Here is a 24377-nt window from a genome sequence, read left to right on the forward strand (position 1 = left end):
GAGATCAAGCAGGAAAAAAAAATACGAAAGAAAGTGTAAGAAACCTGAATCAGAACCTCACAAACAGCACTTGCTTTTTGTTTTACGTTTCTTCTTTTGGAAGTAGATTTGACATTTTGTCTTTTTGAGTGCTCCTTTGTTTATAGGTTCTGCACATGGAAAAAGCTGTAATAAAGTACGTCACGTCTTTGGTAAACCATTGATAAGCCTTCAACACTTAAACTGGGCAGAGACATCTCCAAAAAGGTGAGGGACTGTTGTTGTATCTTGAGCAAGGTACAAGAATTGTTTTAGTTAAATATCCAGCCGTATAAAAGTGTGCGAATTTAAATCGCTTTGAATAAAAGCGTCAGCAAAATAAATTAGCAGTGATAGCAGACGCTGTACTCTCGTGTTTTTTTTTTTGCACTTGAAATTGCAATTCTGTTACTAGTAACGTACGTAATATTAATACACGACCTTGACAAACAGGACAAGGTTTTCTATTTCACATAGAGCTGTCTGGCAGCAGCTCGTATTATAGCAACATTTTAACCCGAGGAGAAAGAAAAAAATACATCACTACTGTACTTAACAGTTAGCGTCTTGTTTGTCAAGCACTGGTAACCCACAAGCAAGGTCAGAGAGAATTTGTGACAGGCTCAGATTATTTTGCCAGACAAATACCTCTCAGTATTTTTAGATTGCACTCTCGCTCTCTAAGGGAAGCAAGCAGGCAACTACTGTATAAACGTAAGTAGTTGAAGAAGTAAGTTCAGAAAAAAAAGTTTAATTTCACCAATTTCATCTTTTAAAATCAAAGTGTTTCTTCAGTTGATGTTTTAGAAAATATGTGTAGTATTTAAAGGGCAGTTACTTTGTATTGTATGCTATTTTTTCAATCAGCCGTTTAAAACAAATTAACTGAAGTATATCGAACGCAGCATAATATACAAGCTCTTTTTGTAAAATATTGCTTGGCTGCAATTGTCTTGGTTGACGAAAACAGGCTTGAGATATTTCCTGCTAAAACCATACAAAAACCACATACTGTAAGTAGGGTGCTTTATTATATTTTCATATTATAAATGGATATTTGGCTTTTACAATCTCAGTGGTATCACTTTGAGACTTTAACGAAAAAGCACCATTTTTGACCATTTTTAATCACGACTCGATTTTATTTTTATTAGCCCTGTTTTGGAATAACCAGAAAAAAACGTGTGTGTGTGTGTAAAATCACCTGCGTTTTCTCCTTATCAGATGCATGACACCGAAACGTGCTTGGCAACTGTTACAAGCTAAAGGCCATTAACAGCCTTCATTCCACAGTGTAAATTTGATAACACTTCCTCCACAACAAAACTAGGGACCTCCTCTCTGTCACTGGAGGGGAATCACCAGCTTAGGGACGTGATTGGCGCACTGTGGAGACGCGATTTTCTATTTGTACACTTAGCTGTCAGTTATCCAAGTCCCCGCCTTGGCCCTCTGGCTGGTTCCTCCTGCTATCAGGCGGCTGCCCTGGTGAGATCTGATAGGGCGCTGGCCCTGTCAATCACACCGCCCTTGTAACCACTTCCGCCTCTGTGTCAGTGCAGGGGGCTCAGTTTGTTGCTTTTGCCTTGTTGGATAAATATAACAGTTTCGGACTCCAAAACCTTGCAGGTAAACGGGTTTTTGCTTTTGTTACACAGCCTACGTGTTAAGATAGAGATTAAGCTTGTTTTCATTGGCGGTAACCCTGGTGCGAGGCCTAAAGTCAACCCCAGCTACGTCCAGTGACTGGCTTCTCTTATCAATAACTTATGAGAGAACTGGTCTTGTTTTTAGTGGTGTTAAATGAAAGTTTGCGCTATCGTCTGACCAGGTTGACCTCTGAAGGCAACCAGATAAGATTTTAACTTAGGAGTTATCTGGTGAGTGGGCTTTGCGGGCATAGATAGCTAATGGAGTCAGCCCCCTTTTTTTCTGGAAAACAGACCTGCTTGAACAGGAATGGTGCGAGTCTTTTCTGGTGAAAACAACGGGCTGTCTTGTGATGCTGTCACAACATCAGATGTTTTTAGAGCTGTGAAGGGCCATTAGTTCGGGCCGAGGTATATCTTTGCTTCTACCCGAGATGTTATCCTATTTTCCTGCCTTATTAAAATCAAGTTCTGCAACTTGGTGCACTTGAGTTTTAAGAATGAGCAATGCAGCAGCCCACTGGCTGGGGTCGACCAGTACCGATCACTATTTAAACGGCTGCATGAAATGATTCATGCTGTACTTGTATTGCAACTCTTTATAATCTGTAAGAAAACGGATGTGGCCATATTCGCGATCCAGTTTGTGATTGCGCATAAAAGATGAGGTGCCTACCCAGTTTTTGCATCTGTAATAATCAGAGATTTACATTGTAGTGCTCTTTTGCAGCGGGCTGGGAAAAATATGCTAACGCCAGTATTCTTGTTTGTTCTTTTTAGTATATTTTTTGAAGCTGTGAAATACTGCATTTTCATCAACGGAAATCGAATTAGTTCGGGGGAAAAATGTTTGTTCAAAGCTTTTTCGTATTGAGTAAAATATGTACGCCACATTGATAATTGTGCTGCCCTGAAAGTTAAAAAGACTTACAATATAGTGTACGAGAACAATGCTTATACTGTTTGCTATTGTAATGTGAAGCAGTTAGCTACAACGGGCAATTTTTCACCTTTATTACTGCTGTAATTTCCCACTCTGAACTGATGTTTTTTCTCCCTGATTTTGAAATAATAGATGCGATGCATTAGAGAATTCTCCAGGTGTGTAATTCTCTGGATGATTGCTGGGTGGCTACGTCTCTTAATGCAAAGCAGATATAGTGATTCTACTTAACCCTGTATGCTCTTAAACCACTTTAAACTTGTATTTTAATGCACATAAGTATTTAAAGGCTATTGACTTCGTTGCACTTTGTAGTTTGGTAGTGAAACCACAAAAGTGAGAGTTGGACAACCAAAGTCTCAGACAGAAAGGGGATTTTTGAATATGAGCCTGGTTTTATTTAGCCCCAGCTATTAGTAACCTACCACTTTTTAAACAGTAACAGATCTCCAAAGAGCTGAAAGAAAAGGTATATATTAACCACATTACAAAGAAGGTTGGAGGGCAATCGCAGAAGGAGCTGGCAGGTGTTTTGCAACTCATTTGTAAAGCAGTTAGAACTCAGTTGTATCTCTTGTTCAAAAACATGAATGCTCAGCCTTTTCTGATACTGTTTTTCATTCTTTTTCCAGCTTTGAAGTTGCAGGGACAGTCTAACCTGCAACAGTAACAACAAAGTCTTAAACTCATTTTGTGAGCTTTATATCGAACTCTTATGGCAGTTTGCGAATGCTGCTATAATTAATAAAAGGCATGATGACATAGGTACCTCAATCATGCCCATGTGAAAGGAATATCATCTTGTGAAGTCTGATGAGCAAAGATCCTCATTTAAAAAATTAAAAGACATCTTTCATTGAAGGTATGCAAAACAATAAACTAGATAAAACACTGTGCTGGTACAGTGACTCAAACATAGAGGAGTCCAGGAAACCTAGAAAACTATAAAGAATTTTCTCTCCTCTATAATATATTATTTATTACTGGGATAATGTGTCCGTATGCAGAAGCGGTACAGTGATCAGGTCTGCTGTAATACTACACTGACAAAAGGCAGGTGCTGAAATGTAAATGTCCAGAAAGTTGTGCAGCAGCACGTCTGAAAATAATAAAGCTGCATGAAGGAAATGTAATAAAGATTTTATTTGTTTTGCTCCTGGATTAAAATAAAAAGCTCATAAGATCGTGGAGCACTTTAAAACTCAAGTCCATGCTAAGTAGTTTAGTGGTGAAGACTTGGTGAAGGAGCTGTTTAAACAGTAACCCCTGTGGGCTACATATCAGTTGATATTAAATTATGATATAAAATAGCACTTCTGACTTTAATATATTTGCACTTTTGCAGCAATATGCTTTGTGCTGTTGTATGATAGTGTTTTCTACAATCCAACCCTAATATGGGGGACCCTGTATATTAAATAAGAATCAATTAGCAGAAAATGTTGAAGATATTGCAGAAAGTCTAATTTTGACTCACTTGAGATTGGAGATTTAGGAAGGCCTACTTCTTCAGGCTCTGTGTGTGTCACGGTAATGAATGAAAGAGAGAGGTAGTGCAACTTTCCATTTTCATCATCCAGGTGGATGCTGCACATTGGTGGTGGTGGAGGGGAGTTCCCATTATCTGTAAAGCGCTTTGAGTGGAGTGTCCAGAAAAGCGCTATATAAGTGTAAGCAATTATTATTATTATTATTATTTTCTTGGTCCTGTCATAAATTGGTGTGCCAGGAAATGGATTCTCCTTGCATTTGCACGTCTTATAAAATCTTTGCAGTTTCATGCACTTCATAGAGTTATAATATTACTATAATTTTGTCTTCTGTAAAACCAAGTTTGTTTAGAAAAAGTCCTTTGTGATTGTTAAATGTATTCTTAATGGTAGTAAGAAATATGGCATATTTAAGAAAGCTTGCTTGCCATACCTATTTTACAATATGTTATACCGTTTCTATATTGAAAAATAGATGGGTTGTTGGGGTTGAGGGAGGAGAGATCTCACTGATGGAGTTTCAGGTTTTGTCACTTTAACCTCTGGATGTGGTATCAGGGAATATGTCTGAAAGTTTAAACACCTTTAGGGGCAGGAACAGTGTGATTTTAAGGTATCGCAGCAACGCTGACTCATAGAAACCTCAACGAAGTGTGTGCATTTTGTATCCACCCGAGATTTCCGAGTTTCACAACCTCAGTCTATTGTTGTAAACCAGAAACAAAGGTTAATAAATCTTAAAGTGCGTTGTTCCCTTACGTTTAACACGCAGGGATTTGTCAGCAAGATGCTGCTTGTGTCACACAGCAAAATGGGCAACATCAGTCGGCGGACAATGACCTCGGGCAGTATATACAGTGAGATAATCCATCGGGTTTTTTTGTTTTCCTCCCTAATGTCACCATACAGATTCCATACGTCTTTACTCTGTTACCTAATTTTTTGAGTAATGGTAAAGACTTAATAAAAAAAAAATCAAACTGGCCCTCCTTTGTTCAATATGCGGTGTTGTACTCGGGAGCAAGAGTGAATAATCATTCCCCTTTACTTTGCTGTCGGAATCTTTGTGTGGTGAATTTTGTAAGACCTAAAGCTACTGAGTTTTGCACCAAGATGATTTAATTGTGAAGTAAAGCTCGTGCCCCCACTCCCAGAAGAAAGAGTTATTGACTGGGAGCTGGTAACTTGACATATTTAACACACCTGAAGGACCGACATATTGTTTAACAAAAACTAAGTCGTTTGTGTTCCTTGGAAATGCTTTCTCTAATGTCTTCGTTAGTCTCAGTTACTAAGCAGTTGTAAAATTGATTTTTTTATAGGTGCATTAGGGGCATACTGTACTAAATTGGGTTTGGAGTGTTCTCAATGAATCTGGGTGTAACTATTCTTACTGTCAGACAATCCCTGGCCTTAATGTGACTCAGCTAGTTAAACAAGATTCCATTCAAATGAATTTGCTGGACTGTTTGCTGAAGCCGAAAATGCAAGGTCTGTGGCTCTGATAGGCAGATACAGTAAGCTCCATGGCAAGTTTGGAGGTAAATGCTGACTTTAATCAGAAATACGGATTAGTTGAAACAGTGTCGAATAGGGCAATGAAAAATATTGTTATTTTTCACTGTGTTAGTTTAAATTATTTGCTATGTTCTGTAATTTAATTTTGTTTAAAACTAAAAATAATTCATTATATGCGTGTTAAAATGGTGTATTACTTGAGTTCTGAAATTCTGTTAAGTGGTACATAATTTGGTTGTGCTAGTGTTACACCATTTTAGTATGGACTTTGTTTTTAATCAGCTATTACAGCAGTTCCAGTTGCTTTAGTTACCAATGTTCCTCTCAGGCCGTTGTCCTGTTTAGATCATGCTATTGTTTGAGTGTTTACAGTGTTTCACACTGTAATTGCTCAGAGATCAGGTGCACACTAGTAAGGGACAATCAATAGCTATTGGGATAAGCAAGGCACTAAGTGGAAACATCAATAATTTCTGATATGAGTTTATTAGCAGCCCTGTAGATACAGGCTACAGTTGTTGTCTGTTACAGATTCTAGTATTACTGGAAAACATCAAGGTAAAAAACGGAAGTTGCCAAAAGTGTATTTTGTCATAATTTAATTGGATATTTATCAGCATTCTGACACTTGTGGAATCACCTGGGATGTGACTTATAGGAATGTGGTATCATAGTCACGTTTGGTTATGAAACGTGAACTTCTACCTGGTACTGTAGAAACCTAATTTCTGTGCATTGAAAGGGATAGTTTTGTCTTTCATTCTTAGAACACATAACTAAATTGGTACAAGGTTTTGGAATTCTTTGCTTATGCTAGATCATAGCTGTGATTTCTCTTTTAAGCACACAAATGTTTTAGGCAGATAATGTCAGTCAGTAATTTGTAAACTGAACATGTTGTAATAGATCGTAATTGACTAAATATCTGTTGGACTGGCACTTGCTATGGTATTTTTAAAATTAAGACATTTGTTGATTTAACAGGCCATCATGAAGTTTAAACTGTTTGACATGTTTTTTTTATCTAATCTCTTTAGTAATAGATTAGGCTTGGTAAATAACACCTGTTCAGTACAGAATGTTTTCTTAAAGGAATAGTGTTGAACAGTTGGGTTCAATCTTTCAGTGTCTTGAGAAGAGGCTGGAAATCTGAAATCCCAGCAGTGTGAAATCCTTTAGCTTGCAAAAATTTGTGTAAGGCTATGGAAGCTATAAGCTATGTTGTTGGTGAATATGCATGCCTTATGTTTGGTAAATTGCTGAAAAAGCAGGTCTCAGTCTGGTCTGTCCAGTTGCATCTCATTAGATAATAGTTGTCTCAGAGACTCTCAGCTGATAAAGCAAAAATTAATTCAGTGTCTTTCTGGATTGATTGCTGCTACTTTTTTTCATTTATGGGGATAGAAATGTTCACATCAGAGAGGACGTGTGAGTGTAGTTTTCCACTGGGTCTCCAGATTCTGTTTTAATGTTATTGAAATTAATATTGTATGACATAGTAACTATATTGTACTTCACTTAGATCATGGTATCATTTGTACAAAGACAATACAGTAATTCTGAACAGTATTGGTATGAGGTGAACATTTTGTTACCTCGCACAAGTGTGACTTTGTGTTTAAAACAATACTTCTGTCAGTGAGAAAGTAGGAGGCTGGTGGTGTATTGGACCCACAATCACATTTACTTTTATTTCTCGTTTTAACAATCTGCAATTATCTTTCTTGTCAGTGATTCCCACACTCTTAATACGCTCAGCACAGACACTTTTTTATTCAATTGGCAAAATATAGGTGCCATTAGGTATTCAATATGTACAGTATCTTATGTCTAGTAAGAGTATTTGTATTTTTCCAAACCTTATTAATACACCAGAGAATATTAAGAAGATGTATTTATGTGAAAATATTTGTATAAATGGTATCCACAGTACTGCTTTGGGAAAGTAAAAGTGAATTATAAAGAAAATGTGTTTTTCTTTGCTCTGCTTAGTCCTTGGTCTGCTTGGATGATTTCAGCTGTATTTTATGATCCTGAGCCATCCAAAGAGTTTTGAAAGCTAAAGGAATTGAAGAAGTACTGAAGTTTGTAATGAAAGCTGGGAAATATTAAAATTAATAATTAACTGCATCTGAGTTAAACAAGCATTAAGTTACTTATTTTTTATTTATAAATATGATTTATATTCAAATATCTGTTAATTTATATATCCAGTCAGGTTTTAGATTCACGTGGTATTTTAGGGATCATTTGATCTTTTTCAGTAGCCACTAATGCCTCTGACTGTGACAATGAAGGAAACCTTGTGCAAGGAAACCCTCGTACCAAAGTACAGGCAGTTCTTTTATAATGTCGCAGAATCACTGATGGTTGTAATTACAGAAGGTATCTTAGCCTCTACATCTCTACATGCACGTGAGATGTACGTTTATGTAAAAATAAATTCAATTAGGTACAAAAGGCCAAATAATAAAAGCACAGCTGCTTTCTTCAGGTATCCCTCTCGGCTCATCTGTGGGTCTGGAGAAGGCCTTTGCTGATAAAGATTGTTCTGTAGTGAGCAGCCTAGTAGTGTGGACAGTAATTTTAAATTAGGTCAAAAGGACTTTCTTTTCATATTGCTGAGTGTTTATATTTTCTGCTTACCTAAAATGGAAATTAAGCGCTGTATAATTATTATTATACTTCCAGGACTTTTAATTTTAATTTCCCACTTATGATTTCTCTTCTCTGTAGGAGAGCATGCTCTTTGCTTTACAATAAGCTGATGAAAAAGCCAGGTCACACAATCCGGTTAGAACTTGAGAAAGCTCACTGCCAGTGAAGGTTCTCCTTTTTCCAACAGCTCAGTGCTTTTGTGAAAACACTGAAGTATCAAGTTGGTTTCTTCTGTCAACACAAAGTGGCGCTTTTCTTGGTGGAACCCCAGCCAATGTGTTTGTTTTCCCCGAACAGCATCCAAAACACAGTGCTTAAGGTGAGAAGAAAGCTTTCCTTTTGGACTGCTAGGTTCTTTGGGATTCAAGGCAATGCTTTCCCCCCCCAGTTTATCAAGTCCTGTTATTATGAATGATGTGAGCATTCCCACCATCCCATACTTAAAGATAAACCTCTGCTTAACTAGGATGTAAATATTTACTGATTCAGTTGTTTTTAGAAAGCTGAGCAGGATTACCTGTACTTCAAAGAACCAGCTTCTTTAAAACGATATGACATGGCTATTTGTGTGTACTGTACTGATCAACCTTAGTATTGGAAATGATGATAATGCCCCTTTTCACCCTATTTTATAATAACACTGTCAAGATTGCCTTCTTAACCTACACGGGGCACAGCATGCAGGAATTGTTTTACTGCATCGGTCGGGGGATGTTTGCTGACGAGATTAGCGTGCATGTTTTTCGGAGGAATCTGTGATCTCTGCCTGCCCCCCACCAGTTATTGCTTAATTCCAAAATCAATGGGGGAGAAAAACACATTCAAACAGGGGTCTTCTGAATTGTCTGTGGGGCTCTCCAAAAGCAAACTGGAAATGTTTATACCCTCTCAAGTTATGTAGTAGTAATAAAATTAGCACTCACAGAGCAGCTTCATTCCTAACATGCCTTAAAGTAGGCCCCGCTGATTCCTGGTTCTGCTTTTTAATGTTTTGTACTTGATAGCATAAGTTCTGTAATAATAGTGTACGATATTGTATTTTTTCACTTTTTGAAATTTATTGCGGTCGAAGACCTGGTAGCCTAGCAGCTTCATACTCTTGCTTTATTTAATTTGTAACTAATACTGGAGTTGGTCAGCCTAGATAATAACGTGTTTGAAAACGCTTTTCCTGACATCTTCCTGGGAACCACAGCACCAGTTGAAAAGGAAATGAGCAGATTTCATCATGAACCAAAGCTGCTTCAGACTTCCATCTGCAAAGTTGCCACGATCATATTTATACCTGCAATTGGCAAGAAACAGCTTTGAGAAATGCAGTCGACAGTAAACAGTGCACTGCTCCCTGCTTTGAAGTGCATTAGGTCACTTAACTCCAGACGTAGGAGTTCACATTATTGTGCCAGTACAAGTAAAAATGTTGCAATACGGGGTTCCTAAACTAAGATGTCTTCCCGACAGACATTTTTTTTGCATATCGCCAACAAACAAAAAAGAACTGTTTGGCCAATTAACTCCAAACTTGGTAATTATCATTCTAGTGGCAGTGCAATTACAGTGTGGCAAAATGAGGTTTCCATGTAAACCACAGGCTTCTCTACCTCCCCTTTTCCCTCAGCTACGTGTCCTGTGCTGCAAACTGCTCTTCTTTGAAAACTCTTTGGCCAATTAACTCCAAGCCTGGTTGGTATCATTCTATTGACAATACAGTTGAAGTATGGTGATAGGGGGTTGATGTGTAATCAAACCTGACCACCTGTCCGCTCTGTTGTTCTCTTGTCCATACGTGCCTGTTACACTGCTGTGCAAAACCTGTTTTCCCAGTCAAGTCTAGTTATCACGGGAGAAAAGACACTTCCAATATCATACAATGGGGCTGCTGTATAACTCAAAATAGCCAGCTGACTGCCAGTGGTCATTTGCGCTGTTGCAACCTTAACAATAAAATTGCTTCTTGTTGAATGCAAATGATCTTCAAAAATGGCAAGTATTGTCTTTGACATTAGTTTTATTATGCTTACCAGTAATACAGAATCCTAGCAACAACCTACTGTTGCTTTACTACAGTATTTTACAACTAGGATCTTTACTAAGTGCTTTATGGTTTCTGAATTAGTGAAGACACAGATAATTATTTCACCTTCTTTCTTTTTTACTAATTTGTTTACCAGAACGTAGTATCATGTTATTGCACTATAATATTGTGTTACTTTGTAACTTGCTGGGAAGCTTTCAGATGTGCTTGCCTATTACAGCACATTTTCTGCTTATAGACTGGTGTTCCATATATTTTTATAGTTCTTATTGAAATAAAGAAGGGTCTTCCCAGCTCTAGACAGTGAAACGTTCTAGTTGGGTCAGAAAATGGTTTACATATTTAGCCTTAGCATACAGCTTCCTTTAAAACATGCATAACCTCAGGTGACAATTGGTCAAACAGAGCATATTCTCTGTTTTTCAGAAACTTTGTAAAAAATTATTATTCACCAAAAACAACATGACACCGCTGAACCAGATGAGTGTAATTTGTTGCTGGTAGAAATGTGGCTTTAATTGCTAGGGCCATAGGTCTACTGTATATGCTCTACATTTCCATATGTTCAAGACAAGATAAGCAAAAACAGATATCTTACAGTCAATGAATGCAGCCCAGTTGTAACTACATTCAAATGCAGGGAGAGCATGAATTTTTGTTTTATTGTTTTGTTTCAGGCCTTCTGGCTTAGCAGCTAAGAAATCCACAGGACAAGCAACACGTCTGCCACACGACAGAACAATGTACTAGAGAAAAGACAATTGAACAGACGCAGTTGTAGTTTAGAAAATGAACAGCGAGGAGGAGTTTTTTGATGCCATCACAGGTAAGAAGCATAGCGAGGCCTGCGGTGAATCCACCATAGATGTATCCACTTTGCTTAACAAATGTTGAGGGAGCAGTGGTCAGGGAACTGGACTCATAACTGGGAGGGTGTGGGTACAAGTGCCGGTGTACCCTTGAGCAAGGCACCTCACCTGAACTGGCCCAATAAAATATCCAGCTGTATAAATGGGTGCAATTGTAGGTTGCTTTGGAAATGCGTGTCAGACAAATTAAAAAAAGTTATTACTAGCACTGAATAGTATCATCTTCCATCACGTGTGCAATGTTTCAATTATGCATTAACCTATTATATTATGTAATGGATTTCATTGTAATGTCTTGCTGCTGGGCAATAAAGGCCCAGGAGCTAAGGTATTATGTATCATTATGCCATTATGTACTACATAGAAGCAGATGGCTTTGTTGATAAATGATGTGACCGCTGAAAGCTTTGAATTAAATCAGCTAATTATTTCTTTATTTATTTCAAATTAATAAGCATGCCTAAATCATCACTTTCATATATGTAAAATGACATAACCTTTGTTGAAATGTTTTGAGTCCTAAATAACAGTTCAGTAATCTGTTTTTTTTATTTCCTGTCACTTGCACATGTGTCTCTGTTCTGAAGCTAATATATGCATAATAATATGCAGAATAGATTGCCTAAGGCTGTTTGTTTTATGTCGATTAATCTCTGAAAAGATTATTCTGAAAATGTCACTCTGGCTCAGATGTTCACAATATACAGTGCAAGGTAGAATTAGTATTATTGTAATGCCGATTATGTCAGAATGCAGTGTTTCTGATAGATTAGTTTTAAATGTAAAATGGCACAAGCAACGTGACATCAAAATGAAAGAGTGAACTGAGAGGTGTAATTATGAAAATGTGTGAATTATTAATGTCAGTCCGTGGAGATGTACAGTTATGCAAAACCATTAAAACAGTAAGTATGAAACCCTTTGAGTTATAGGGGACAAAACTGTAACGTATAATTAAGAATTTTAATTCACATTTGAGGAAATGTAATGAATATAAACAAATATACAGAAAGAAGCACCTACTGCTCCTGCTGTGATACAGCACACCTTAAATAGCAACATTGATTAAAGGGAGTGATAATATGTTTGCCGTTTCTGGTTTTCAGGATTAATATAGAAGAAGCTAGCAGTATGAAATGTTAATTCCTACCTCTAAGAACAATAGAAAAAAAAATATTTTTGTTTGCATGTGCATCAGGCTTGGAGTCGGATGAATCCTGCGAAGGTACATCAGAAACCAGCTATAAAGATGCAATTGTTTTTGATGGAGGCAACACCAGTCAGAGCAAGAATGGGACCACGCCACAGGAGAATGGAATCAAGCAGCGCAGGTATAGTCAGGTTCCAGCTCCATTACCATGGGGAGGATTTCCCCAGAAACCGTTCTTTGTCATGAAAAGATTTGTGATTCTAAAACGCTTTCTCATTGCTTTTAAGCTGCTGACTGTCCAACCCGTATATCTGAGATTTTTGGGGCATTGGGTTTAAACACGTACTGTAAAGGTTTCATAATGGTAATCCCACTGCTTCAATCCCACAACTGTAAAATGTTTGTTGCTGTGTCTTCCAGAACAACCTTGCCAGCCCCAATGTTTTCCCGAAATAATTTTAGCGTGTGGGGAATATTAAAGAAATGCATTGGACTGGTGAGTAAACCACCATTGTGCTCTTTTTGTGTAAAGACACTCTGCTGGTGTGAGTCCTCATTTAACAGGGAATGCTGGAGAAGAGAAACTTCAGCTAGCCACAAGAAGGCTAATAAATAAAATTTTCTAAGATGAAACATGGGAGACAATATTCCAGTTATGCTGCATGTATTTATGTCTTTTTTTCAGTTATGTACTTTGGTCTCAAAGTATAAATATTCATATTATGATAATTCGTAATTCCTTATGCTTAAATAGTGCTTTTCTGGACTTTCCTCTAAAAGAGCTTTACAGGATGTTGTACGCTCACCACCACACCAGCTGACAGTGGGGAAGAGAACAGAGTGATGAAGCCAATTTGTAAATGGGGATTGTTAGGAGGCCAAGACTGGTAAAGGCCAATGGGAATTCTGCAGGAAAACGGGGTAACACCCCTACTCTTTTCAAGAAACTTCCTGGGATTTTTAATGACCACAGAAAGTCAGGACCTCGGTTTTACATCTCATCTGAATGACGGACTATTTTTCTGTTTATATCAAATAAAAATTATATTTGTTCTATACAACAGTGATGGAAAAATAACTGACTTTTTTGTGTTTCAGGAGCTTTCCAAAATAACGATGCCTATAGTATTTAATGAGCCACTGAGCTTTCTGCAGCGAATCACAGAATACATGGAGCACACATACCTCATTCATAAAGCATGCTCTCTCTCAGACTCTGTGGAAAGGATGCAGGTGATCCATTTAGAGTTTTTTGTCTTTCTGTGTCACGTGTTCTAAGAGAGTTTTGAATCTGGTTTGAGCAATTTCTGTGATATGAGTAGACACGACCTAATCTGATTCAACTTGTCTTGTGCGGTCAAGGATTTAAGATGCAAAAGAGATACAGGGACATTTTGTCTTATCTGTTATGTGTCTTATCTTGCTATTCTAACATATCTACACAGCATCTAAAGTACTTTTAAAATATATCTGAATGTGAACCATTACGTACATAGGGGACATAAAATCTATTTTATTTCAAAGGCGGTATATATACATTTTTTGAACCACGATTCTACTTATTATTATCTCAAAGATCCTAGCTTAATAAACTTTAATGTTTTCATGATATCAAAAACGGACCCATTCGAATAATTTACTGCGGTTTGTTTCTCGAGGAATAAAACTTGAAGTCTCATGAATAAGAGAAGTCATTTAGATTAGAATGACTTCTTCATCAGACAGTCCTGATTGCTTGCTTTAACTGGAGTGATTTATATTTGCTGAGCGTGTTGCTCTCTTCCAGGCTGTAGCTGCTTTTGCTGTGTCTGCAGTAGCATCTCAGTGGGAGCGAACTGGGAAACCATTCAATCCACTGCTAGGAGAAACCTATGAACTCACACGGTGAGGACTCATTGTCCACAAACATTGTGGTTACAGTGTTTTTTAAAGAGTGTAAAGGTATCTGTTCTCAGCAAGATGTTACAGTACAAATGTGCTGAGGAGGATTCCACTATAATACAGAAAGACTTATAGCAGTGCTTGCTCAGTTACTATTACAATGTTTCCTCAAACCATAACAAGGCAAGAGGTTTTTTTTTTCAGATTTCTACATCCTCTTTTACATCTCTGTCTCCACCCTTGCAGTTTTTACTCTTTCTCTGGTTGTGTTGCACCTGAAATCTGTTGAAAAGTTCCCACAATGATGTTCACAATGTGTGGTTGGAGCTGCTCATTGGACAGTGAGCCAATTAGATATGATTTAGTTGTGTACATCTGCTTGACCATATTTGTACTAAAAAAAGCCTTTAAACCTTTAAGTTGTATGACAATAAGGAAGAGTACAGTACGTTGATTTTTAAATTATTCATTTTAGCTTTATTAATATTGTCTTTACAAATGTTCAATTCAAATACAATGCATTTTGTTTTAGTTAATCTGGCCCAATATCCCACAGCTTGTTAATTTCCTTAAGACAAAAAGAGGAACAATTACACAATATTTCAAATTTAACAACAGCACTGTGGCCTCACGTGAAAGTTCATGGTGGCAAGTAAAAAAGTAAGGTTTCTTTGAATAAATTATATTTTTTCACACAATGGGGTATTAAAGAGTTATAACTTTGTATTTTCATACGAAAGTTATTATTAGACCAGGTGTAGGTTTGGATAATTAGATGAAAATTACAATTAGATCATTTGGATTAATGGTTTTGTGTTCTACTTCCAGAGCGGATCAGGGATTTAGGCTCATATCTGAACAGGTCAGCCATCATCCTCCCATTAGTGCTTTCTACTCCGAAGGCATTAACAACGACTTTGTTTTCCACGGCTCCATCTACCCCAAACTGAAGTTCTGGGGTAAGAGTGTAGAAGCAGAACCCAGAGGAACTATCACCCTAGAGCTGCTCAGGTAAGCATAATCTTCAGAACCAGTCTCTTTCCTTAAAGCTTTGCAGTATTTCTGCTGGGAAAAAAAACTCAGGCTGGTTAACAACACTGTTAAATTGTCTCTTTAATAAATGCATTTATTTTAACATCACCTATTAAATATACATGCATATGTACTGTCCTGTGTATTTTTTACAATAAAAATGTTAATGCTTTAATTACCCAAACATAAATTTTTAAAATTTTGTAATAGTTTTTTTTAGCTCTCAGATAATTTACTGGTTATTGGCTTTAAGGGAGAAGAATGGAATTGCCTTTTCAGTTTTGTTTGCTCAGCTTGACACATTTTTGTCCTCTCTTCAGGCATAAAGAAGCTTACACATGGACAAACCCTTCCTGTTGTGTACATAACGTTATTTTAGGCAAACTTTGGATAGAACAGTATGGAACAGTTGAGATTATCAATCACAGGTAAGCAAACAGTTTTGTCTCATGTGCTATGGCTCAGGCATTTTTGCTGCCTCTAGCTGTTCTCTGTACTAGAAATACTTGAATGCTTACAAACCTTGGCAGTATAAATGGTTAGTTACACCAGGAAAGATCAGTGTATTTGCAGCCATTGCATGTGTATGTGCATTGTACTAGATATGCTTATCATACTCAGTTAATACATTATCTAGAAGAGTTTAACCTGATCCCATGTTTAAAATATTTTAAATTGTGATTGATTGCCTTGCATGCAAAATTAACAGGGCCACCTTTTCCCTTGTGCTTTAACAGTACTGGAGAGAAATGTGTATTGAACTTCAAACCATGTGGGATGTTTGGGAAAGAGCTCCACAGAGTTGAAGGGTACATTCAGGACAAAAAGTAAGTTTTGGAAACTGAGTAACATGGAAGTTTCTTTGTAGCTCAGCTGTCTATGCGAATGACGGGTGATTTGTAAAGTACATGTAAGTACTGACCGCATTGAATAACTTAGCTGGTTAGGGATGCTAAAGACTTGCTTTTCCTTAAGACAAAAAGCATAAAAATCACCTTTTTTCCTTCACCATCTCATTGTCCTGTCCCTCTAGTGACTCCAAACAGCAGTAGCCTAACAATAACTTTGTCTGCTGAATAACATGTAGATGTACTTATAGCTGAATTCCTTAAAAAACATCTACACTGAATTCAGTGTAGCTTAACCTTGGCGACATGACTGTTCTACAGCCTCAGACTTCTTTGTATCAGTTTTGTAGCATTGAATAAAAATCATTGATTATGTTTCTACTAATTGCTTCTGCTTGGATGTGGACTCAATCGGTTTCTTTTCTGAAACAGCAAGAAGAAATTGTGTGTGATTTATGGCAAATGGACAGAATGCATGTGGAGTGTAGATCCTCAGCTCTATGAAGCAAACAAGAAGACTGACAAAAAAACATCTGACACAAAGAAACAGAAGCAGGTATTTCCTCTTATCTGCTTGCTCAGAACAGACTGTTTTACTTCTGGTTTATCTAGAATTGGAGATAATTATAATTTTGGTGGGCTGATGCTTTTGTTTTTTGTTTAAATATGATAAACGTTTAGATGTCAGTCAGTACTTTAAATAATCAGAAAACATGGCATGCATGCTTAGCTCGCAAGGGTGTTTTTTTTTGCAAGCTGATACAACCAACATGTTAAGTCTTCCAGTGTGGTCTTTTCACACCGGCAAACTGCAGCTCGGAGTCGTAGTGTGCTGTATTTTGTGGTATGACTGTACTGTGAAGCGTCTTCTCCTTTCCCTTTGCAGGATGAAAGCTTGAAGGCAGAGAATGATGAGGCTGATGACATGCCTGAGATTCAGGAAACAGTGGCAGTTATCCCGGGCAGTACGCTGCTGTGGAGAATATGGTCCAGACCTCCCCACTCTGCGCAGGTCAGAAGAATTATATCTTCTCCAGCCTGTTGCACTCTTTGCCTCAACAGTATGCAATTCTTGAGTTACCAGACTCTCGATTGAAGAGATATTGTTGTCTTTGTGAAGTTGAATCCATCTTCCTCTTTCAAAGCTTTTCAGCAGCCACGTTGTAGATATTTTATAAAAAAACCTCTAAAAACACCCTAGATAATTTTTTGCCCCGCTAATTGTCTGCCACAAGTAGGGGCAATTCTGCTCCTGGAAGGCCAGTGTGTCTGTAGGTATTCTAGATCTCTTCAAAGCAATGGCACTGATGGGCTTTGGGCAATCGTTAAATAGGTCTTGTTCAATCAATAATTGAAAACCCGCAGACAAATTGGCACTCTAGGACCTAAATTGCCCATTCATGTTTTACTGACAGAATGCCATATTTATAGTGTAGAACACTGCTGAGGTAGGGTGCACATTTACCAGCCAGAGCTGTTGGTTCAGCTTTTGTCCAGTGCCTGCAAACTTGCAGTGATATCAGTAAGAAATGTGCTGATTATCCTATTGGGATAATCTCTCCTGTCACTGCAGAACTTGCAGTACAGTATGTGAATACGTGACTGACAGGTAGGTTTTTTGAAAGAGCATTTCTGGAGCTCCCTGTAAAGGTAAAGGAGTGGTGGCTGTAAAGCCTTAAAATTTACAGTCTGTTGACTCTTGGCAATTGTTCTAAGACTTGAGAGTTTTAAAACAATTGGAAATTCCAGATGGGTTGGGCACGTAATGAAAATAATTACTGGTGATTTCAAATTTCTAAAAAAAAGTATTGCCCGCTTGTACTTGCCTTGTACCTTTTACTTCCTATTTTTTTGTATTCCCAGATGTATAATTTTACAAACTTTGCTATCACTCTGAATGAACTGGAACCAGGAATGGACCGGATTTTACCACTGACAGATTGTCGCCTGCGTCCGGACATCAGGGCCATGGAAAATGGAGACATGGGTGTGTAAGACTTGTAGCATTGAACAAACCGAATTTTTATCCATAATAAACATCAGCTCATTTTGTTTGCATTTGCTTTTCATTAGTCCTGTGGTCCATATTGATTACAAATCATACAATTTATAGATGCAGGGCTGGTTTCACAGGCTAGTTTCAAATTTAGCTTTAACTATAGCTGTAACATGATGCAACATTCTTGGAAATCCAAGAAGTCCCATCACTAATTGGATGTGTGTGAAACCACTGAATAGTGATTTTTTAAGCTTCACGTATACTGCTTATGTTCACTTTGTGGAGCATTTAGGTAAAGAGCATAGTTTTTTACATTCAGAAACTGCTTTACCGTACATTTATATTAGCTAAATTCATGCTGAGACTGTAGTTTTAATTGGAAGCCATTTAGTGATTTTAGCAATGTGCATTTATTTTGGACATTTCAACTCATTAATGCAGAAGGCACAGAGGCACCCCTATTTCCGCATGGGAGATGTAGATAGATACTTTATTGATCCTGTGAGGGAAATTGCAGTGCAACAGCAGCTTAACACAGTCAACACAGCGATGTACACATGTAATGTGTTGGTATGATACAGTTGTCATTGAGCAAAACGTTATCTTTTTACTTGTGTGAAATGAGAAACTTTTCGGAGGCTGTGGTCATCCTCTGGTTTTGTTTTGTGTTTGACAGAAGTGGCCAGCAGGGAGAAGGAAAGGCTGGAGGAGAAGCAGAGGGCTGCTCGTAAGGAACGAGCTAAGAGTGAGGAAGAGTGGTCACCCAGGTAAACATTATCATGTGATTGACAGCATCAAGCAGGATTATGGGATGTCTGTATTTCTCATTTTCCACAAGTGTTCGCTGTCTTTAAAAATAGGAATTCTTTATTAACTCCATTGTATAACTTAGTTGCATTTACAGTAGACTAAAATGGATCCAGTTTCCTCAGCATTATTTCTATCTTACATAGAAAACATATAAATAAGTGCACTTCAATAAAAAAAAAATTGAACCCAATAATTTCTTACTCTAACATTTATAGAGCTCTAGAAAGAACAGTTAATGAGTATTACCTTATTTTTAATGGCTGAAAATGTCTTCCTTCCTATCTGCCTGGTTTTATCCCCAGGAATCTTAATGTTTTTAGATTAATTTTTAAAGCTAGTCCTCTGGGAAAAGGGCAGTGCCTATTTCCTGTTCTTCATATATTCACTGAGATTCCTCATAAGCTAAAGATATTCATGCTAAATTTAGTCAAGCAATTAAAGATAAAATGATCAGTTTTTGGTGACTGAGTGTAGAAGGAAATACACTTGTGCTTGATTAAAAAAATAGCCTAAAAATACATGGCCTAGCACAGATTATAGTTATTATTATATAGTATGTCTTTTGTGACCTTTAGTGGCTTAATATACTGTATTTGTGCAACACATAACACTTGTCTGTATTGAGTTTTACTATGTTTCTATTCTTTAATGCACATCTGGTATTGAGAAATCTATGATTTTTAATTCTTTTTTTCAGGTGGTTCAGGTTAGACACAAATCCCCACACAGGGTCCCAGGACTGGATTTACACAGGAGGGTACTTTGATAGGAATTACACTGACTGTCCTGACATCTACTGAGGGGGTAATCACCTCCAGCCTTCAGCACCATATCATCTCTAATTGGAAATGGAAGAAATCAGTTGCTCGTTTCCCCCTAACGTGGCACAATTAACAATTTGTACAAACTTTTTCCACTCGTGAAATAGTTCTGAGCCTGGGATGGAAATTTCATTGACTGGCAGCGAGAACGAGAAGAAGGAAAGCCGTGATCTCCCCAATTTCTCCCTCAGTCTCAGCATCTGATATATCTCTGTAATCAGTATTTGTTCTTTTTTCTCTGTAGTTTCCCTCATGTATCTTGCAGTATGTGGGAGTTTAATCTCAAAAGCATCTTGAAGAAAGATCTTGCAATAGTCTGCATACGTGTTACAATCATGTCTGGTCAGCTGGTGCACTTTTAATTTTTTTTTGGTTTGTTTTAAGGAATAAGTGCAACTTTAGGTTTAATAGAAACAGGAGGCTCAAATTTTTCATTTTCTAGGGTCCTACAGTACGTATTAAACAAAAAATTGGTAATATGATCTTAGCTAGTCTACAGAATCTCTTACATCACTGTATAATGTTCTTTTTGTGAGTTGTTGGTTAGATTAAAAAAAAAAGAAAACCTGCAGTAGTGCCTATCAGCTAGTTTCAGATGAAGAGACCATTGTGTGCGGTTCTAAACATAAAAGCATTTAATTTAAACAGTAACATGTAACAGCGATCAGTTCTGTGATCGTTTAAAAATTTTCCAAAAAAATGGTACGCATAAAGAATATTAATTTAAAATAAAGTAAGGTTTCATACTGTTTGTCATTTCCTTGTTATAAAAATATCTTATTTTCTGTATATTAAAGCGTCTGTACCTTAAAAATGTCTACCATTAGTGTATGCACTTGATGGGTATAGCTCCACAGTTATGACAGTATGCTAAACAGTATCTGAAGAGACAGTGAAAACACTTGAGACTATAGACTATAGAAATCTTCAGTGACAAAGCAAAGCATGATGTTGATCAATACCAGCAAAGAAACAGGCATGTGCCATCATGAAATGCAGTAAAAAAGAATGGAAAGATTGTATTTTGTTTTAGGTTTTATATATGAATTCCGGACTTTCCAAACTAGGTTTAAACCATCCGGCTTTAATATAGCGCATGGTTGTCAGACTCTCTTCCTGGGGTGCCTAGTGTCTGCTGGTTTATTTCCCAACCTAAGTACTCAAATAAGCAATTTGCCAAATTATCAGACATATACAGAACACTCACTCATCAAGGTACATTTACTTATAAAACACATCAGAGCTTAGTTACAGGCATTAGACTTATGCAGTTATTACAAATAATTAGACCCATTATGTAACTGAGAGTGCAGTTTGGAACAAAAACCAAAGGACACTAGGCCTGACACTCGTGGTATAAGTGCATAAAAGATCCTGTTTCAGAGACGAGTGTGTCGTTTCTGTTTGCCTTTTCAGTTTGTTTCACCTTTCAGAGCTTAGTTTAGATATCCTCTTCTTTATAAGCATAACAAGTCCCATTACTCAAGCTGTTACTAGTTTGGCCAATTTCACATTTGCACAACTAGTCTGTGTGTGTCCTGTAATTGAAATGTTTTTGGCACTAAATATTTATGTTCCTTATTCTGATGCATGCTTACAAATGTTACCAATTAATTTGTTTTAGTTGGTGAGAAAACTGAAAGCTGCTTAAGACCATGTTTACCTAGTTAGTTAACTAACACTTTTTTAAATAATAAAATCATTCAATTCAAATAGATTTAAGTGTCTATGTGTATGGTTGCCAAAGTGACTATTTTCATGTAGAAATTCCAAAGCCATACTAATGTTGCAGGTACAGGTATTCATATCTATATCAGTATAAAGTATGTTGTGAAAACATGGTTCTGTGGAGTTGGATTAATTCATCTTAAGGACTGGGAATTATCTTGCATTTTTGACTGAACTGGCAGAAAGAAAGCTTAAGCTAACATTGAATTCCACATTCATTATTGTATTAAGCCTAATTTACCTAAACATCAAATCAGGCTACATAACTGTTATCTCAGAATAAAGTAAGAATTCATTGCTGGTTACCATGTGACTTCCAGAATATGAAAAATACTACCTGTATAGTCTGCATTATTTTTGTGTGAGGAGAATAGATCTAGAGGAAAAAGGGTCCTGAACATACCTGTAGGTTTTAGAAATGTAGGTCAGCGGTGATGTTTCTTTCTTTGGGATTGTATTCAATTATTTTCAAATTCAGCCTCCATGATAGCTAGATTTCTAATGGACAGAAAATGTTTGGCATTTAAAAATAGTCCTCATAGTTGTTTAAAACTATTTTTTTCCTTCACATTCCGAATTGCTGTTTCTGAAGTAAAATGCATATTGGGGGTAGAAATGGTAAAATGAAGTTAATTTCCAGATATAGTTCAAGATATTTGGTAGAATTTTTGGATTTTCTTTATGGTATGTACATGATGTAAACTGTAGATAGTTTAGTATGTAATAACAGTAATAATAAACTGCTGGTCTTCAGCAGTCTTATATGTCCACTGATTTTTGTCAGTGAGTGCTTTTCTGAACATCTTTATGATACATAAAAGCAGCTATAATTGAAAGTAGTGTAGGCTTCTGAAATGTTCAGTGCTTTTAAAACATTAAATAAATCTATGCAAACAACAATCAATATGATCAACATGTCACTTAAAATATGGAGTAAATAAATACAGTACATAGGTTGGCCTTTTGTGTTTTAGGAATCTAGGAAGATTTATATCATCACCTTCAGGAAAACAATGTGAACTGACTGATTTGGACATAGCTGTGGGGAATTTAATTGGTCTGCTAACAATCAGTACTTATTGTATGTGTAGTAGATAACCAAGTTTCAAGTGTTATTGCTAGATTGAATTTGACAGTCACTGTCTACATCTTTTGGCTTACTGTTTTCAAATAAAGGTTTGTGGAACTTGCATAGTTTCTTACACTGTTTAGTTTCTTAATTCCGTAAGCAACTAAAAATATATTTTCAAATGAGTATTAAGCGGCGAACGTAAAGGTCAAGTTAAACATTGGGATCATGTGGAAAAATGTGCAAACTTTCTAAACCATCACTCCATCATTATTGTGCCTTTCATCTTTATTAATGTCACTAAGTATTGGTGTTTAAAATAACTATGCTAAATATTCCAATAGTGCTACCTATTTTCTACCCCTTTGTATATTAAAACACTACTACTGTTGTATTTATCCACTTAATTGCGGTCTTAAGAAATGTAAAAATTGGTTATTTGTAAACTAGCAATATAAAAATGATCATTTAAAGTTTTTATTTTGCTGTGTATGGTTTTTGTGTCGAAAACTAATAACACTTGAGTCTGTACTGGTTGGCTGTCTCTTTGTTGTAAACTACAAATTTCCATCTAGACTAGTTTTTCCCCCTCTTTCTGTACTTTTGTTTGAACAATTTTTAGTTTGCCTTCTCAATATGGCATGGAGACGTTGGGTCATACTGAAAAAGAGACTTGCAAAATGAGTTTATTTTTATAGTATTTAAGGCGATTCCTTTCTCTTTTTGTCAAGTGTACCCCCTGTGTCTAAAAAGTAACATCAAACTAAATCATTTTCTTCTGTTTTTGAGGGGGGAAGAAAGGGAGTTTTATCTGTATGCACAATACTATGTAGGCAGTTAAATGTAAGAGCTACTCACAAAATCACAATATTCAGTTGGAAATACATTTGTTCTTTTTAAATAAAAAAATGTCGGTGAACAGCATGGTTCCTGTTTGTCTGGTTTTTACTGTTGTAATAAATCATGAAATTTTAATGGGAGGGTTTTGTAATTTTTTTTTGGGGGGGGGGGGTGTTTTGCATTAGGTATGGGTATGTGAAGCACTGAATTTAATTATAAATGGTTTTAGATCTTAAATAATGTAACATAATGGTAATGATTACCTGAGGAATTTCTTTGCAAGTTAACATGTTCCTGAAGGATACTGACCATGGAGTGGTGGTCTGGTCCACTCAGCAGTCACTGGCCTATGATGATCTGATTCTGCTGTGTTTGTTTCTTGTGGTTTTGCTGTGATTCTTTGCTTTTATATACAGCTGATTATCCCAGAGTGTTTTACATGTAAGGACGGGGTCAGCTCCATCCACTGCTGAAGTGCAGCACTGCAGCATTCATTATGAGTCAGCAGGAGGGGTGAGAAAGTAATGGCTCAATTCACCCGGAAATTAGGACATTTTATAAAGGATATCACAATTCTGGAATATAAAGAATGGATAACGCTGAACATGTATACCTTTGGTACTGTTTTCTCCCTGATTTGCATATGAATGATTACATTATCTCGATTTCTTTTATTGATCTAGCAAATAAAACTAAAGTAACGTAATATTCAAATCAGCACTGTGAGGACGAAAGTTTAAAATGTGGAAGTCAGTTTATTAAAGTAGTAAAACTTTTGAAACTCCCTTACAATATAATCAATTAACACAGAATTTTTCAGCAGGAGTATAGGAACTGTGTTTCTGCAGTAAGGAAGGGACATTTTCCACTTCTAGTCTAATGCGTAAACCAATTGGCGCCAGTGGATCTGATTTGGCACCACGAACTTGAATCTTGAATCTGACGCCCACCAGTAAAGCTTTTCCAGTGTTTTTAGTTGGTAGGTGCCAATAAAGTTTCGTCAAATTCTTTTGCGTCCT

General features: G+C 36.8%; 1 protein-coding gene across 7 annotated transcripts; it reads left to right on the forward strand.

Moving 5' to 3' along the window:
• Positions 1 to 696: 696 nt before the first annotated feature.
• Positions 697 to 23442, forward strand: osbpl2b (oxysterol binding protein-like 2b). Of its 7 annotated transcripts, XM_088937639.1 has the most exons (17): positions 3182 to 3472; positions 4191 to 4280; positions 8464 to 8595; positions 9895 to 9959; positions 10989 to 11137; positions 12379 to 12511; positions 12751 to 12826; positions 13429 to 13563; positions 14117 to 14214; positions 15040 to 15222; positions 15564 to 15671; positions 15981 to 16070; positions 16524 to 16647; positions 16978 to 17103; positions 17955 to 18078; positions 18767 to 18857; positions 19598 to 23442. In XM_088937639.1, the coding sequence occupies exons 5-17, from the start codon at positions 11101 to 11103 to the stop codon at positions 19698 to 19700; spliced, it is 1428 nt and encodes a 475-aa protein (XP_088793765.1). In that variant the 5' UTR covers positions 3182 to 3472; positions 4191 to 4280; positions 8464 to 8595; positions 9895 to 9959; positions 10989 to 11100; the 3' UTR covers positions 19701 to 23442. The 7 variants fall into 7 exon arrangements, with proteins under 7 accessions (XP_088793769.1, XP_088793768.1, XP_088793763.1 ...); XM_088937640.1 differs by lacking the exon at positions 8464 to 8595 and having other exon boundaries at positions 3243 to 3472; XM_088937642.1 differs by lacking the exons at positions 3182 to 3472; positions 4191 to 4280; positions 8464 to 8595 and adding an exon at positions 1483 to 1647.
• The last annotated feature ends 935 nt before the right edge of the window (positions 23443 to 24377 follow it).

Source organism: Atractosteus spatula, chromosome 19 (genome assembly GCF_055471065.1).
Source record: "Atractosteus spatula isolate fAtrSpa1 chromosome 19, fAtrSpa1.hap1, whole genome shotgun sequence".
Lineage (NCBI taxonomy): Eukaryota > Metazoa > Chordata > Actinopteri > Semionotiformes > Lepisosteidae > Atractosteus > Atractosteus spatula.